Genomic DNA, 17,294 nt, shown 5'->3' on the forward strand with positions numbered 1-17,294 from the left:
CCAAACGTATTTTTTCTTCCCAGAGTGCTTTGCATGAGGCTAGCGTCCACCACAGTGAGGCGGTGGCTAATGAGCCAACTAGCTATCTGTAGCCGAGGACAACAACTGTAAACTCCAACAAAGCACCCCAGTCAGAACAACTACTTCACATCCCAGCATTGTTATGCAGTTCCATTGCTTTATATTTGGTGAATTAAACAAAAAAAACAAATATATATTCTTGAGTTTAGAGAATGTAGATGGAAAATTCTCTCGCATTGAATCAACACTGCCAGTGTTAAATTTAACACTGGGTCACAGTATATATTGGTCCACACTTTTCAGTGTTAAATTAACATTGTGCTTAGTGCTGACGCTGTTACACTTCGTCAGTATTAGGGACTTTACACTTTTAGTGTTATGCAATAACACATTATAAAGTTTATTTAACACTAGGAAGTGTATATAGTTTGAGACAATCAGGTTTTACAATAACACTGCATAATCAATCAAATGTATTTATAAAGCCCTTTTTACATCAGCAGATGCCCAGGCTAAAACTCCAAACAGCGACCAATGCTGATGTAGAAGCATAGACCACCTAAACTGGTACAACACTTCCACTTTCACAGGAGGCCAAAAACAACTAACTGAAAGCCACGCCCCCACTAAGCCACACCTCCAATATAATTTCCCAGTGTCCCTTGCCTTTAAGAGTGAATTGTACCACCAATGACTGTATTTGTTAGTGACAGAGAGAAATGGTTGTTGAAGTCATAAATGTTCAGTCATTTAGCCTTCATCTAGTGAGTTATTATGTAAATATTATCATACAAATGTAGCTCTTTATGACAATACATTACATATCTCATTAGGCCTTATTTTGAGACCTAGTTTTACCATAATACTATGGCCTGGAGCACATTGTTTACAGACCACATCAGGCCTACAAGTCACATTACGATGGATTACAAAGTGAAGCATAATTACTATTGGAATCCAGGCAGAGTTAGGAACAGCTGGAATTTTCATTCACCCACAACCTGCATTAAGAATGGCTGTCAAGATTGTGAACAGTAATAAAGGAGACTACCTAAACCATTTAAACTGGAACAACCATTTCAGTAATGTGTGCAATAAATCTAACTAACTGATTGGATTATTTTAGAAAAATGTATGCTATTTATCTTTGTGTAGCATAAGATTAATTGAGTAATCAATGTACATACAAAAACACATATAAAAGAAACATTCCAAAAAACAACCACCTAAAGTGGAGCATGCTGGGAAATATGATAATGATCAGCATGTGCTGATAATGATGGCAAAATAAAAGAGTAAAACACTCCCAAACTCAACTCTGGTTATTATCATCAAAACTCGGGTTATTTTCAAACCAATGAGTGTTAATTTAAAGATTAATTATGAAGAAATCGCTCAGCCATTTCCAGGTTGCAAAAATTGTAATAGTTTGCTTAATTTCAAAACAAGCAAGTATAGTGTAGAGAATCATTGTACCATATACATCGCTATGAAATATTGTTTACAAAATATTGTATTTTTAGCTGTTTGAAGCTGGTGTACAAAACTGAAAGTAAAAGACAAGAAAATTTACTTTAAGGGAAGCATAGATCAGATAACCTCCTCGAAGACTTGCTCAAATGAGAGTGACAGATCTATAACACACATTTCTATGTGAATATGGTCGGTCGCCCCCAAAAAGTTACATATTGCAGCTTTAATTTTTAGAGTTCATTTAACACCTGAATCAACACTAGAAATGTTACACTGAAAAATAACACTACGTATTACTGGCCAATTTTCATACATACTGCTACCATGTGTTTCTGCTACAATGTGAACTGACATTTTCATGTGAGGCATTTGAGCAGTTTGTTAGTGTTGCACTTTTTTAAATACATAAAAAATCCTTAGGAGTATATTTATGCACCTGTGCATCAATCTAAGAAACATAATTTTAAAAATCCCATCAAAATCTGTCAGCTTAAGATGGAGATATCAGTTTTTGTATGGGCTGTGTCTTAATCCACCGCATCCGCCTCTGTCGGTCTTCGGCATCTGCGGTGGAAGGTCGCCAAGCTACAGTGGTGTTTGTTAGACCAACGGCTTAGACTTTTAGTTAATAACGTTTAGTCATACAGTATGTCTGACCAGTCCAGACTGCATGGTCAATTCTTATTCCCAAAAGTCAGCAGCCTACCTGTTTTTGGTTCCACTGAGAAGTAGGGTTGTCCGCTGATGATGCTGTAGACCACCCTGGCACTGTTCCCATATGTGGGATCATCTGCATCTGTGGCTGCCACTTGGACCACCATTGTTCCTGTAGACAGACAGCATCCAATTAGTTATCAAGACAACATCAGCCATTTTCTGTCCACCAGAGCTATTTGAAGACAAACAGCTCTCACATCAGCAGTATGTGTGACAACATTTCCACAAAGCTTACAAATGTCAATGTTATATATTCAGTAAAAATCACATCTTATTCTATATGGGCTACAATTAGGGATGTTCTATATATATATATATATGTATATGTATATATTTGTGCATATGTGTTTGTAACAATACATACTGTAATAACACATTTCTGCCCAGTATCCTTGGTGCTTGTTTTTGTGTTCAGAGGAAATGTCTTACCCATTACATTTAACATCTTGATTTCATGTTAAAGTGAGTTCAGATTTTTACAAACTCAAATGTTTGTCTAAATCTTCCCAGGCGCCAAATATTCAAGCATAAACTGTGCTCTGACTTCTTCCAAGGATGCTGCTGCACAACACTGTAACCTATGGATACCATACACCGTTACCAGTGTTTGTACTGTACGCTGAAACAAATTAAGGTTCTTAAATGGTTGAAGCTGAGCAATTCGCTCATGCTTTGCTGGGCAGTACAGTCATATCTGAGTAAGATCATAACATGGTGTCAGAAGTACTTCAACCTCGTCAAATATAAAACAGGAGAGATTATTTCACAGAACATTATAATGTTACTTGAGTTTTGTCTGGGTTTAGAGAGATGAAAAGTAGTTAACAGCTGACTGCTCTCTCATGTCTTGTTATTGAGCCGAGCAGCCAAGCGGAGTCGTTGGTATGGACACTCACAGACACAGACTTACCACAAGCAGAGTCCATGTAGAGTGAGCAACACTCAGGAAGTGAGTGACAGACAGACAGAGATCAAGCTAATGGATTTACTAAGAGGAAGTTATTTCTGATTTTGGTTTTCGGGCAAAGCCGGGCTTAGGCAGAAGCAATTGGGCCTGGGTAGGGTAGGGCCTGAACATCACTGGCATGGGTAGGTCTTGGCCTAAAATAGAAAATGCCCTTGCAGGGCTCTAATCTACGGTTCATCAGAATTCTGAAAGGTTCTTGAAATGTATGGAAGCCTGTAGATGTGTCCCTTTCATAGAACACATCAAATTGGCCAGTGTTAACTAGTGTTTATTTTTCTGTGTAATATTTATAGTGTTGATTCAAGAGTTAAATTAACACTTGTTTTTATGTTTTTATGTAACAATCGTTATAAGGAGTGGACGAAGCGCAGCATGATTTGGGTTCATCATATTTTATTTAAATGTGAACCAGCAACAAAACAATAAAGCGAAACAAACAAACGAGCGTACAGCCTTGTTGGGCTCAAAAGCAACAATACAAAAACAAGATCCCACAAACAACAGGTGGGAAAAGGCTACCTAAATATGATCAATCAGAGACAACGATTGACAGCTGCCTCTGATTGGGGAACCATACCAGGCCAACATAGAAATAATAAACTAGAACACCCCCCCCCCCCAGTCACGCCCTGACCTTCTCCACCATAGAAAATAAAGGCTTTCTATGGTTAGGACGTGACATTTTACATGAATATTTAATTAATTAATCTTATGCTACTCAAATATCAATAATATACATGATACATGTATCTAAACAATTCCAATCTGTTATTTGGATTTATTGCACCTGTTACTGAAATGTTTAAGGTAGTCTCATATCTTAGTCTTCCCAACCCTGGCAGTAATTCTGAATGCAGGTTGCAGGTGAATAACGAGTCCTATTGTTGGGTAGCCCCATAACAGGACTTTGTGAGCCAGCATACTGTGACTTGCAGACCTGATAACTATGAGTTTCAGGCCACTGTGTTAGGGTAAAATCAGGCTCTAAGTATTGTCTTCAATAATTTAATGACAACATTTTCACTTAGGAGATCCCTTGGTAAAGGCCAAAAGGACTGAAAATGAATTAATGTCTCTGTCACTAGCAAACACAGTCATGTGTGGTACTGGTAACAACAACAAAAAATCACTAAAATGACATCCTGGCAAATATGTGAAAGGTAACTAGGTGTATGTCACAGAAGAGGCATTTGAACATAAACATGATTTTATTTTTTTTAATCAAAATGTATTTTTTGGAACATGTGAACTTACATATGCCTTAATAACAAACTTTTATTCCATCCATAACATAATACAATTGTTAGATTACCAGCCTAATTGGTTTAGCCACGGAAAAAGACAGGAACATTCCCACTAGCCATGATTGGCTGAGATAATGGCTGGGCTGGACATGCCGGGAGATGAGTTTTGATCGGTCTGTAATGTGTATGTGTAATGTGAGTTGTTTCGAATGTGTTGATAGTCCTTTCTACCATGCCGTTTTTGAAAGATATAACGTTAGCCATCAAGAACAACAAAAGTTTTGCTACTTTTCTCAACAACATTGATGTCATGAATTTAGCAGGCGCTATCGACAGATCAGTTGGAAAGAGTGATGGGCTACTTTCTGCACATGCCACGGTCAATGTGTCACCTGGAGTGACTTGCCACATAGCTGGCCAAACAAGATTTAAGTTGGTTACAAACAAAACAGAGTTAAATGGTTCCAGTCTGCCGTGAAGCATTCATCCATGTATACAGGTAGGAGTCTAGCTGCATTTTCAGATATACATTTTTAATTTTGTCAGAAAGTCATTTTTTATTGCAGGTTAAAACATACTGTTAGCTAGCGAAAGTTAGCTTGCTGGCTCGCTAGCTGACGTTATGTGTATGATCTGTGTAGTACTATTATTCAAATCAGAAATCAATTTGCATTGCTAGTTATAGCCTAATGTTAGATAGTTTACATTTAACCTAGTTTGTTAGCTTTAGCTGCCTGCAGATTCATACTACAGCTATGACAATGTTTGTATTGGTAGTAGTATGAGTTGGGATTATGCTGGTTCATTCTTTAGCTAGCTACCTAGCTGTCTATGTGTCTAAACAAAAGACTCCACTTCGGCAGGATTATTACATGACCCATCAAATTAGCCAGGTGTGTCTGGGGGTGATTAAGGCCATCTATTGTTTTTCATGAACATGTGTACATATCTAGACAGTAGTGACCCATCCACTTCGCTAGATGTGGCTGGGGGTGGTTATAGCATTTCCTTCACATGACCCATCAATTTAGACAAGTGTGTTAGGTAATCTAATAATTCAAAAATATTTTTATCTGGACACTTTCTGTTTTTGGATATTGTTACTATGCAAGTATCCATTTCAGGTAGCCTAGTGGTTAGAGCATTGGGCCAGTAACCGAAAGGTTTCTAGATTGAATCACCAAGCTGACAAGCCTAAAAATCTGTCATTCTGCCCATGAACAAGGCAGTTAACCGACTGTTCCTAGGCCATCATTGTAAATAAGAATGTGTTCTTAACTGACTTGCCTAGTTACATAATTTTTTATCTGGTGCATGTGACAAGTAAACAGATTTTATTTTATATAGCATGTGTTTACCTCATGGCCTCACATGTGAATCCTTAAAAGAGATGGGTGGGGCTAAGGCTGAAGAGGGTGTAAATGATGCTGAAGACATGCTTGCCAAACTATCTTAATGGTTAGGCATTGGGAGGAGGTGGGGGTAGTAGCAGTGGCCTTGTCCAGCAGATAACCTACACAGTTCATACATGATGCTTTATTAAACATTTGAAACAGATTATTGGGGTAAAATAGGGGAGACAACACAGGTATCTTTTGGTTATCAATACGGCAACAGCTTCCAGGAACGACACAATATTTACATCTTACAGTTATTCAGAAAATAAGCAAAAGGAATAGAACAACAATATGTACATAACTGGTGTAGACCAAAAAAAGCTCTCCAGTAGACGTACCAAAACATTTCAGGGACATTTTCTCAAAAGTGGGGTTACAAGTTAATCAGTTTACAAAGCAAAATTACTTTCCCATTGTTCCTCAATTGCAGTGTACGATATACAATTTTTTAGCACTGTTATCCAATGTAAAAACCACCATTTCAAATATTGCTACATTAGACCGAATTGAGACGGTCGGTCACATATGCAAATAAGTCTTAACCCTACAGCAGGTCTATTTAATTCCAGTCCTAGAGGGACATTTCTGGTTTGGGATTTATATATGGGTCTTCAAAGACTCATCATCCCATTTTTGTATTTTCAGAGACTGTATAATGGCTCCCCTATGGCATTGCTTCCAAGAACCTTATTTGGTTCCAACTTGCACCTTTATTTTTGTGTACCATTCTACAAGGTCATATGGTTGCTACTTGTTATCAGGATAGTTTGCTACATTTAAGGTGCAACTTTTGTTTGTAGAAACCTGCGAAAGGAACTGGTTAGAAACAGCATATATATTACTGTGAAGGAAAGTACATGGCTATTTATGTGAATGTGAATGTACTGTGATGACTATAATTGAAATACCTATGAATAATGCTTGAATAAAGGTTGGAAAATTCATGTACCCATTCTTAGAACTAACACAATGCATTTGATTTTAAAGTGATTGTAATAACACTGTTAGCATGTTGATGTTCCATATTTCCTAAAGAAGTTTGCCTTTTCCTTACTGGGACCTGAAAGAGGGATGCCACCTGAGTATCAAAGCACAAAAGTCCAGTAATCTCCGCTACCAGTAATCACCATTTACCTCTATTGTTCTGTTGTGAACTATGTTCTGGCCACTGATAGAGACCAGAGTTTTATCTGTAACCTACAAAACCAAGTGTACTGAGCAAGTATTCTGACATGCAAAAGAACTTGGCCTCAATGGAGAGCCAATGCCAATTTTTTTGTATTGAATTTATTACAAAGAATAATACACCCAGAATAAAATGTTATATTAAATTCAATTATTTGTGTGAGAATCAAGGACTCAGACTTTGCAGATGAATGGCTGCTTTATGTTTGTATATTTCACTTTAATACTTTAATAGCCTTGCAGTTCTGGCGGTATTTGAGGCCCATATTGTAGCACATAAAGGAAAGTGCTGTCTTACAAAGCAGGTTATATTTGATTTATCAGCAAACACCCTTATAATAAGCCCACTTTCTTGCATGAACCGTATTTTACGGGCTCTTGTAGAATGAACTGATCATGGAAATTGTAGATTAGACCGCCCTATTTCCATCATAAACCAGAATTAACAGCAATATAGAAAAAGGCAAGAAGTTCTATGTGGACCCCCAAGATTATATCATCACCTCATATTCATGGCAGGTTATATTACAACATTAAAACAACCAAGGTCAATCAATGCTTAAAGAGTTTTGTGCATTCCGATCTCTGATCACTGCACAGTAGCAGTAGGATAAAACTGTAACGATATTCGTTGTTGGAAGAAGAGGAATCATCAGACCAAAGCGCAGCGTGGTAAGTGTTCATGCTAGTTACACTATAACAAAAATAAACAGGAGAATACCTGAAACAGTCCTGTAAGGTGAAAACACTAAACAGAAAGTAACTACCCACAAAAACCCTGTTGGAAAACGCTACCTAAGTATGGTTCCCAATCAGTGACAACGATATACAGCTGTCCCTGATTGAGAACCATACCCGGCCAAAACAAAGAAATACAAAAACATACAAAAAGGAACATAGAATGCCCACCCAAATCACACCCTGACCAAACCAAAATAGAGACATAAAAAGCTCTAAGGTCAGGGCGTGACAAAAACTGATTGAGGTTATCCCTGAATAATGGTTCTAATGTGTAAAAGGGGTCTCTCAGATTTCTATTTGTGTCTTCTGTGGTATATCTTCAGTGATACCCAAGATTCGTTGCAAAACTCTGTATTTTACATCAATATTTACAGCTGTCAAGGTCACAAATAAGAATAGCTAGCCTTCAAGAGTGGCTGTCCAAAACGGATAAACAACTTCACATCAGAATGTATTACTGTCTTCTGTCACTATTTGTCTTTCTTCATTTGTGTGATTGATCAAATTCTCATATTTTCATTAATTTCCAGTGAAGATAGACAAAACAGGGGTTACTAATCAATTCTACATCTCAGGGTGAACGATTGTCATCTGACAGTAAATTAAAATAAATATTGCATGTGTAATTTGGTTGGCAGACAGGTTTTCATCAAAACTTTACAGACACAAGACTGGATCCAACTGCTACCATGAATACTCATCTCCAAGTAAACATGATTCCAATGTTCAAACTGTAAGCTTTTTGTTTTGCTTTGCTTTGGCTTGCAACTTGTAGACTTAGAAGATAAGTATTGACTTCTGAGGCCTCTACTTTATTATACCTTCATTTCAACAATGAACACAGACAGACCAATATCTCTTTTACAGCTGGGTCCTGTATATACATATATACATTTACACATACAGTTTAGGTACAATGATTAAGAAACTACACAAGACAAACAAAACGATCACAGATAACAATAAATGCATAACGTAACATATACTGAGGATTAAAGCTAACTTTAACCACCAAAGCGTATCACAGCACCTGTCATCCCCTATACAGGTTGAAAATGTCAGATTTTGGCATTGATAAGGGCCTACATTGGAATGCAGTGTTTGGTAGGTAACATGCTATATACATGATGTCACAGCTCCGGTTCTCCGCTTCACAGCGCTGTATGGGTTTTGACTGACAGCTGTTATGAACTTGAGCACCTTGCGCAACAAGAAGATGCCCCCATACCTCCTGCTAATTGGGCAACTTTTGCATATTTGTTGTCTGAGTGAGGGAAATACTGTAAATTGAGAGGAGTCAATGTGTTCTGAAAGATGAGACGTTGAGGATTATAATAAATACCGCTATTTATTATAAATCGGGGCAACATCATCAGAATTCCGGGAATACTTGTGAAACAGACCAAACAGGCCAGGGAGGGGGTTGAGAAGTCAATGAGAAAAGTGACACATGTTTCCTTAGTTGTTCATTTTCTCAAAATCTAAAGTCACAACCTAGATTCGAGGCAATGCCTTAGGTAGTTGAACATGTTATTACTCCAACCTCATCAAAGTAACAAAGTGACATGTTTTATTTTACTCAAAAACAACTTTATATCCCATGTGTGTCTTTGATTTGATGGCCTGCACATGTGCAGTTTGGCACGAGAAGACCGTTAGACTCAATGACATGTTTCTACACAGCTTAGCTAGACAATGTCACCTACAAGTGTGATCGGGGATTTCTATTGGAGAAGCAGCTTCTGCCTATCTTCATACTGTACTATCTTTGAGGAGCCTATGTTTGTCTTTTTGTGAAGAAAATTTGCTGTGGAACACGCACTTGAATGGACTCTATGCGCACAAGAAGGACTATATGTTAGGCTTTCAAAAGGCACTTCAGACAAACACTAAGATCCTATTTTATAACTTTACTAACCATGTTGGCAATAGAATACGCTTTCTGGGACCCAAATGAGATCAAATCACAATGAGATCAAATCACACAGGTTGACGTTTTCAACAAGCATATTCTGGACTCAGGTTGACAGTGCAACACGGAGGTAATGCTCAGCATTGAGTCTGTTTCTGTACTTGTTTTTTAAGTAGGCCAGAGTTGAGATCCCTGACTCGCATAGGTATGTGGTGCCAAATTGGTTCAGAGTATCTACTGTTTTCTCAGTCAGGCAGGAGACCACTTCCTTCTGTAGATGAGCAACCCAGAACTGTGTGAGCGTGTTTGCCTTTAAAAGCATCTTACAGGACCTCGTAGGGTAAGAGTTAAATAATGATGAGTTTATTATGGCTTATTTTAATTTATTTTATTTTAATTTGTCAAATGGCAGCCAAGCATCGATCATCACGTCACCAGAATAAGACCCAATTTTTTTGGGGAATGGAGCATCAAGCTCAAAACCTTGCACTTTCACCATCCTGTGAAGTTCATTATAATTTATTTCATCTGTAGCCTAATGACATTTTGATTAGGCGGTAGCCTTGTTCTATCTAGCCTCACCCATGTACCCAACAACCGGATGTTCCGATTTTCAGGGGAAATGGAAGGAGAGCCTGTGACGCAACTTCTGCTTTTGGACGTTAAGACACCACTCCATCTTAACTCCTCCACATTTACTTTGAACAGTGCATCAAGATCAGTGTGTAGGGGGGGGTCTAGTTTCAGGTGTTTTATGCCTTCTACGTTAGGCAAGCCTTGATCTGACATTACATTCCCTATGCCTTGTAATGAGCCCTCATCTGCTCCTTGGGCACCTCTGTCTGCCATGTAGACCTGGGACCTGTGCCTTGTCACATAGCCAACTGCCCTCAAGCCCCTCATCTTTTAATTGACATCCCAGAGGCGTGATTAAGACAAGGTCTTCCCAGATCCCTGGGCCATAAGGTCTACTGTGTGTAAGGACTAGCAACAGCAGCCTAATTACTTTAATTAAATGAATGATTTCCCCTAAATTGAACCCATTCATCACGGGTAGCCGATCTATGCCCATTAATGATTTAAAACCATCTATAAAGGAGTTATGGAGGACGAGGTGCTTGGCCGGCTCCATTATTTTACTACACTGTAAATTGCCCTGAGCAGCTATTTACAAAGAGCGGGATGCATTATTCATATGCTTTCCTAACCACTTCAGATGAAGACATTGGCGAAACTCTGCGATGTAAATAAACCAGAGTGTGACTTGGTGTGCTTGTGTTCACTGTGTGTGTGTGGAACTGGGAGCTCAAAACTACTCCCCCCCGTTGGACATGAGACACCAAGCCCTCTACTTCCTTAAGTCAGAGCCCTGTACTGTACCCCCGTTGACTCAGGGCTGCCTAATACTAAGGAGATCTCACAGCCTATGACATGACTGTTATGAGCAAAACACTGCATTGGCCTGGAAAATACTCTTACCACTGCCAGTAGAAGTCTAGCATAGGCTCTATTTCAACTTTATTTACACCAAATTGTACTGTCCCTCAATGTCTCTACTTGTTTGCATCTATGCCTATCAGCCTAAGGAAGATAAGACATGTAGATGCAATGTTCGCCTGTCTCTGGAACTGCATGGTGAGAATACTGCGCCTGTATGTGCTTGCGACTGTCATATCACTTAACCCTGAAGATTGGAAGACATTATCTGGCACTTGGCATTTGGCGCCTGTTATTCCTCTTCCTGGCAGATTGTCACATGAATTTGAAATGGAGGCTTATTCAATATTTCCATTCACACAGGATTGGCTCACGGTGTCCCCAAGTGCCTTGTGGTACGCATTTGTTTCCGTGGCAAAACACCTCGGGAGGTGCTCCATTACATGTCCCATTGGATTTGAATAATCTGCCATCTCTGAACTCGCTAGATTCATTGCTCTACATTGGGGTTTTGTGTCTTTGTTTGTCTAAGCATGTATTTAATCGCTTTCACCATTCAAACTGCAATACAATGGAACCACCTAAATGAACTGACCGGTTGCAGTAATTACTTTGTAGAGGGTCAGATTAGATATTTTAAAACCACAGTGTTTTGAAACCACAACAGTTAACACTGTAGAAACAACCTCTGTGTGTGGATAAGGACCCTCTTCAGCATTTATCTACCTCACGACTTGCTAATACAATTGTGTCTATGAATACCATGCACCGCGTGACAGACAAATGAATGCCACAGATTCAGTTTCATGTTTATAATGAAGCATAGGCTGTGTTCATTAATATCCGAAGTGAGAGAGATGAGAGTGGGAGAGATATACATTAAGGATATTTAAGATTGTGGTGGGTAGAGTGAGATTAAGAGAGAGAGAGAGAGAGAGAGAGGGAGACCGACAACATACAACAGAAACAAGGACAGAGGACAAACAAGAGGGAGTTGCAGAGAAAGAGGCTCACCCAATGCTGACATCTCCGGTACTCCGGCCATGTAGTGCCCATCCATGAACTTGGGCTCATTGTCATTGATGTCCTGGACCTTGACCAGGAACTCTGACCTGGGCTCCACAGGGATGTTGGTGATCCGGTCCACGGCCTGGGCCTGAAGCGTGTAATAGGCCTGCTCCTCCCGGTCCAGACGCTTGGTGGCGTGGATGTCTCCTGTGTTCTCGTCGATGGTGAAGATGGAGGTGGAGCCCTCTCCTGAGAGCACGTATTTCACCTTGCCATCCCCTTTGTCCACGTCTGAGTGGAGCTGTTATTAGAGACCAGTCAGTGGATAAGAGACATTCAGAAGGATTGGTGACTTATAATAACATATCCAATTATATACTTCACCCTCATGATCAATCCATTATGTTCATCTGTCTTATAGTTTAAAGGGTGGGTTTTCATGTGCAGAAACATGGTGCCAAAAAAAGGAACAACTCTTTGAACAAGTGAACAAAGTGCACATTGTTTGTAAAACAGGAGAACAGAAGTCTTAAATCTCTGAGCATGGCTGTATGTCTGCTATATAAATGCACTCTGGCAGGAATAAGGAGCGTCGCGTTGAGTCAACACAATTCTGTAGGATGTGAAGCCCAGAGCTGCCCAGGGATTACAGTGTGGTACGTTTGAAGGAGGGTTATTTCTCAAGCACTTCACTGCGTCTGGCAGTATCCATTTTTGTTTCCAAGTCAATAGGTGTATCAAATGACTGCCTGGTTATCGCTGCAGGCTTAGTGTATGTTTTATATATCCAATAGAGTCTCAGCCAACGGAAACCAACGGTATTTTATTCATGGATTGCATCAGGCTGTTGATGAATGGCATGTCTGGGGCATAATGATGGTTTGGTTGCATGGGCATGCCTCAGCGTGCTCCTCCTGACACTCCAATAGGGAGGCCATATGTTTATTCACCATCCCCTGCTGTCAGGAGAAATTTTGAGGTAAATTGTCAACCGCTGTAGAGATTCAACATTTAATCTTGAGAAAGCCATCCGTGGTAGTGTGTTCAGGTAAATACCACGGACAGGGAAGACAAAGCTGACAGCCCACAAAGCATGCAACTAAACGTCACAGGTCAACTAAATGCAGCATGTAGTCTCTCTCTCAAAACATCAGTTGTTAGCTTTATGCTTGGCTTTTTTAACACTTTCTTCAATACCTGCTGTAAAAGTGACCCTATGGACTTCAAGTGTTTCACTTTAAATCTATTCAGAAGTTAGTGTATTACATAAAACTTGTTCCACAGTAGGTCCTATTAAAAAGTGTATCCCTGTAGAATACCGCCTCCTTCAGTTAATCTAACTTGTTTTTAAACCGTCACTGCTCATTTTCAGGTGCTACTTCAAACTTCTACTGTTATTTTGTGCAACTTTCATCAAACACCATAGTTGCTTCTCTTAAAAAAATGTAAATATCCCTTTTGTAATTCTTGTCTTTTGCCTCCGTTGATGTGAGCCTAGCACATCAGCGTACTTTAAAGACACTGACGGCAGCGATGCAGCAAGAGTACAAATGGTTGAGTGGAACAGAACAGAAAACCTCCAGTGAAATCAATGATGACACTTATCACCACTTTGTATGCAGACAGTCCTCCTGGGACAATCGTGTTTGCTTTGTGTTTACTTGTTTACCTTAAGAGTGTAAAAAGACTGGAAGAGTAAAACTTTAAGGAAAAACAATGTCGGCAAGGCCATCTCTCACCTGTTATTATCCATATTACGATATATGCCACATTTTCATCACAATCACTGAGAGTCTGTTTGGTTTTTAATGGTTCTGGAGTCGCTTAATGGGGTTTTAATTTTCGCTATACTGTTCAGTCACAGTGTGTTAGCTCGGTTATTATTTCACTGTCCATCTCTCTTTTCTTCCTCCCTGTTTGGCTGACATACTTTGTAGAAAACGGCAAAGACGACTGAGGCCTTGGAAGAAAATGATAAATAAATCAAATCAGAGATGCATGTTTCAAGCTTTGAATTTCCACTAATCTCTCAGAAGGAGAGCGAGAGAGTTTTCTTCTATTCAATGGACAATGTGTACACAGTTTTGAGCCAAGTGAAAATACAGTCCATACCCAGAAGCATCCTGTGAGCAACACTGGCTCTGGTACACTCAAACAGCCTATTGGCTAAAGCTACTGCTCCGGAGCACGTTAATCAACAATCGCCCTGCAGAATCGTTTCACAGAGCACTGCGGTTCGAACACTTGAGTGTAACGGGTTTCCACAGGGATGATGACATGGTTCACAAACAAACCAAAATAAACCCTTAAAGAAACAGCCTTGTGTTTTGTACTTGTGGGGTACTGTAATACACTTCATGTTGTGGGGAAAATTAAAGGAAGCATACAGTGGGGGAAAAAAGTACTTAGTCATCCACCTATGTAATTTTCATTGTGGGTACACTTCAACTATGACAGACAAAATGAGAAAGAAAATCCAGAAAATCACATTGTAGGATTTTTAATGAATTTATTTGCAAATTATGGTGGAAAATAAGTATTTGGTCACCTACAAACAAGCAAGATTTCTGGCACTCACAGACCTCACAGACCTTCTTCTTTAAGAGGCTCCTCTGTCCTCCACTTGTTGCCTGTATTAATGGCACCTGTTTGAACTTGTTATCAGTATAAAAGACACCTGTCCACAATGTCAAACAGCCACACTCCAAACTCCACTATGGCCAAACCAAAGAGCTGTCAAAGAAACAAAATTGTAGACCTGCACCAGGCTGGGAAGACTGACTCTGCAATAGGTAAGCAGCTTGGTTTGAAGAAATCAACTGTGGGAGCAATTATTAGGAAATAAAAGACATACAAGACCACTGATAATCTCCCTCGATCTGGGGCTCCACGCAAGATCTTACCCCATTGGGGTCAAAATTATCACAAGAACGGTGAGGAAAAATCACAGAACCACATGGGGGGAACTAGTGACTGACCTGCAGAGAGCTGAGACCAAAGTAACAAAGCCTACCATCAGTAAAACACTACGCCGCCAGGGACTCAAATCCTGCAGTGCCAGACGTGTCCCCCTGCTTAAGCCAGTACATGTCCAGGCCCGTCTGAAGTTTGCTAGAGAGCATTTGGATGATCCAGAAGAAGATTGTTAGAATGTCATATGGTCAGATGAAACCAAAATATAACTTTTTGGTAAAAACTCAACTCGTCGTCTTTGGAGGACAAAGAATGCTGAGTTGCATCCAAAGAACACCATACCTACTGTGAAGCATGGGGGTGGAAACATCATGCTCTGGGGCTGTTTTTCTGCAAAGGGACCAGGACGACTGATCCGTGTAAAGGAAAGAATGAATGGGGCCATATATCGTGAGATTTTGAGTGAAAACCTCCTTCCATCAGCAAGGGCATTGAAGATGAAACGTGGCTGGGTCTTTCAGCATGACAATGATCCCAAACACATCGCCCGGGCAATGAAGGAGTGGCTTCGTAAGAAGCATTTCAAGGTCCTGGAGTGGCCTAGCCAGTCTCCAGATCTCAACCCCATACAACATCTTTGGAGGGAGTTGAAAGTCCGTGTTGCCCAGCAACAGCCCCAAAACAACAGTGTGTGAAAACCTTGTGAAGACTTACAGAAAACGTTTGACCTCTGTCATTGCCAACAAAGGGTATATAACAAAGCATTGAGATAAACTTTTGTTATTGACCAAATACTTATTTACCACCATAATTTGCAAATAAATTAATAAAAAAATCCTACAATGTGATTATCTGGATTTTTTTTCTCATTTTGTCTGTCATAGTTGAAGTGTACCGATGATGACAATTACAGGCCTCTCTCATCTTTTTAAGTGGGAGAACTTGTACAATTGGTGGCTGACTAAATACTTTTTTGCCCCACTGTATGCTGTGAAGAAATTCTGCCTTAGTTGTAGGCAATTAAGTAGGTACTGGAAGGACTACGCACTTAGAACAAAGGAGCTTTCTTAAACCAAAAGGGGTTCTTTGGCTGTCCCGATAGGAGAACCCTTTTGAAGAATTATTTTTGGTTCCCGGTAGAACCATTTTAGTTCCAGGTAGAACAGTTTTGGATTCAGTGTACAACCACAGAGGGTTTTACATGAAACAAAAAAGTTTTATCCCAATGGGACATTCTAAGAATTGTTTTGGAACCCTTTTGTGAGTGTGTCAAAAGAGATACTGTATAGTTATCAGGGGGCAGTCCTTACAACATTGCTTGGAGCATTAGTGATCACCATCCTCTCTAGTTCCCTTTGTTCGTAGCTATGTAATTACTATGCCTTTGCTCATAAACAATCCCAGCACGCAAGCATACACACCCAAACATACACACACACACACATAGACATATATACAGGACTGAATAACATTGGTGTCCAATGTCCAATTGGTTGAGAAACACATAATTACTCATGAAAGATCAAATCACAGCCAACATATTTTCCTTGGCAATGATCCGAGTCATTCTACCACTAACAACAGAGGTAACACAAGATCCCACCAAAAACGGACCAAGCAGCGTGGCCAGGAGGAGTGGACATGGGAGGACATCCTGGACGGCAAAGGATCCTGGACGTGGGAGGAGATCCTGGCTGGAAGGGATCTCCTTCCCATTGGAACAGGTGGAAGCAGCGAGGGAGGAACGACGACGAGACCAGGAGTCACGGCAACGACGGAAACCCGAGAGGCAGCTCCCAACATTTTTGGGGTGGTGGCACACGGGGAGATTGGCGGAGTCGGGGTTTAGACCTGAGCCAACTCCCCGTGCTTACCGTGGGGAGAGTGTGACTGGTCAGGCACCGTGTTATGCGGTGAAGCGCACTGTGACTCCAGTGTGCATTCAACGCCCGGTGCGCTCTGTGTCAGCTCTTCGCATTTGCTGTGCTAGAGTGGGCATTCAGCCAGGACGGATTGTGCCAGCTCAGCGCTCCTGGTCTCCGGTGCGTCTCTTCGGCCCAGGATATCCTGCGCCGGCTCTGCGCACTGTGTCTCCGGTGCGCCTTCACAGCCCAGTGCGTCCTGTGCCAGCACCCCGCATTTGCCGGGCGAAACAAAGCATCCAGCCAGGACAGGTTGTGCCAGCTCTACGCTCGTAACCTCCAGTGCGCCTCCACGGCCCAGTGTATCCGGTGCCTGTTTCACGCACCAAACTTCCAGTGCATCTCCCCAGTCCGGTG

The 17,294-nt window shown here is 40.5% G+C and overlaps 1 protein-coding gene across 2 annotated transcripts in view; it reads right to left on the bottom strand.

The window, feature by feature from the left end:
• The window catches only part of LOC118361130 (cadherin-7-like), a 116,176-nt gene that overhangs the window by 72,407 nt on the left and 26,475 nt on the right, over nt 1–17,294 (bottom strand). For both annotated transcript variants that reach the window (XM_052483126.1, XM_052483125.1), the window contains exons 2-3: nt 12,109–12,403; nt 2,201–2,320 (exon numbers count right to left, since the gene is read on the bottom strand). In XM_052483126.1, coding sequence (XP_052339086.1) covers nt 2,201–2,320; nt 12,109–12,403 — 415 coding nt within the window. The remainder of the gene's footprint in view (nt 1–2,200; nt 2,321–12,108; nt 12,404–17,294) is intronic.

This window comes from Oncorhynchus keta, chromosome 28, assembly GCF_023373465.1.
Source record: "Oncorhynchus keta strain PuntledgeMale-10-30-2019 chromosome 28, Oket_V2, whole genome shotgun sequence".
Lineage (NCBI taxonomy): Eukaryota > Metazoa > Chordata > Actinopteri > Salmoniformes > Salmonidae > Oncorhynchus > Oncorhynchus keta.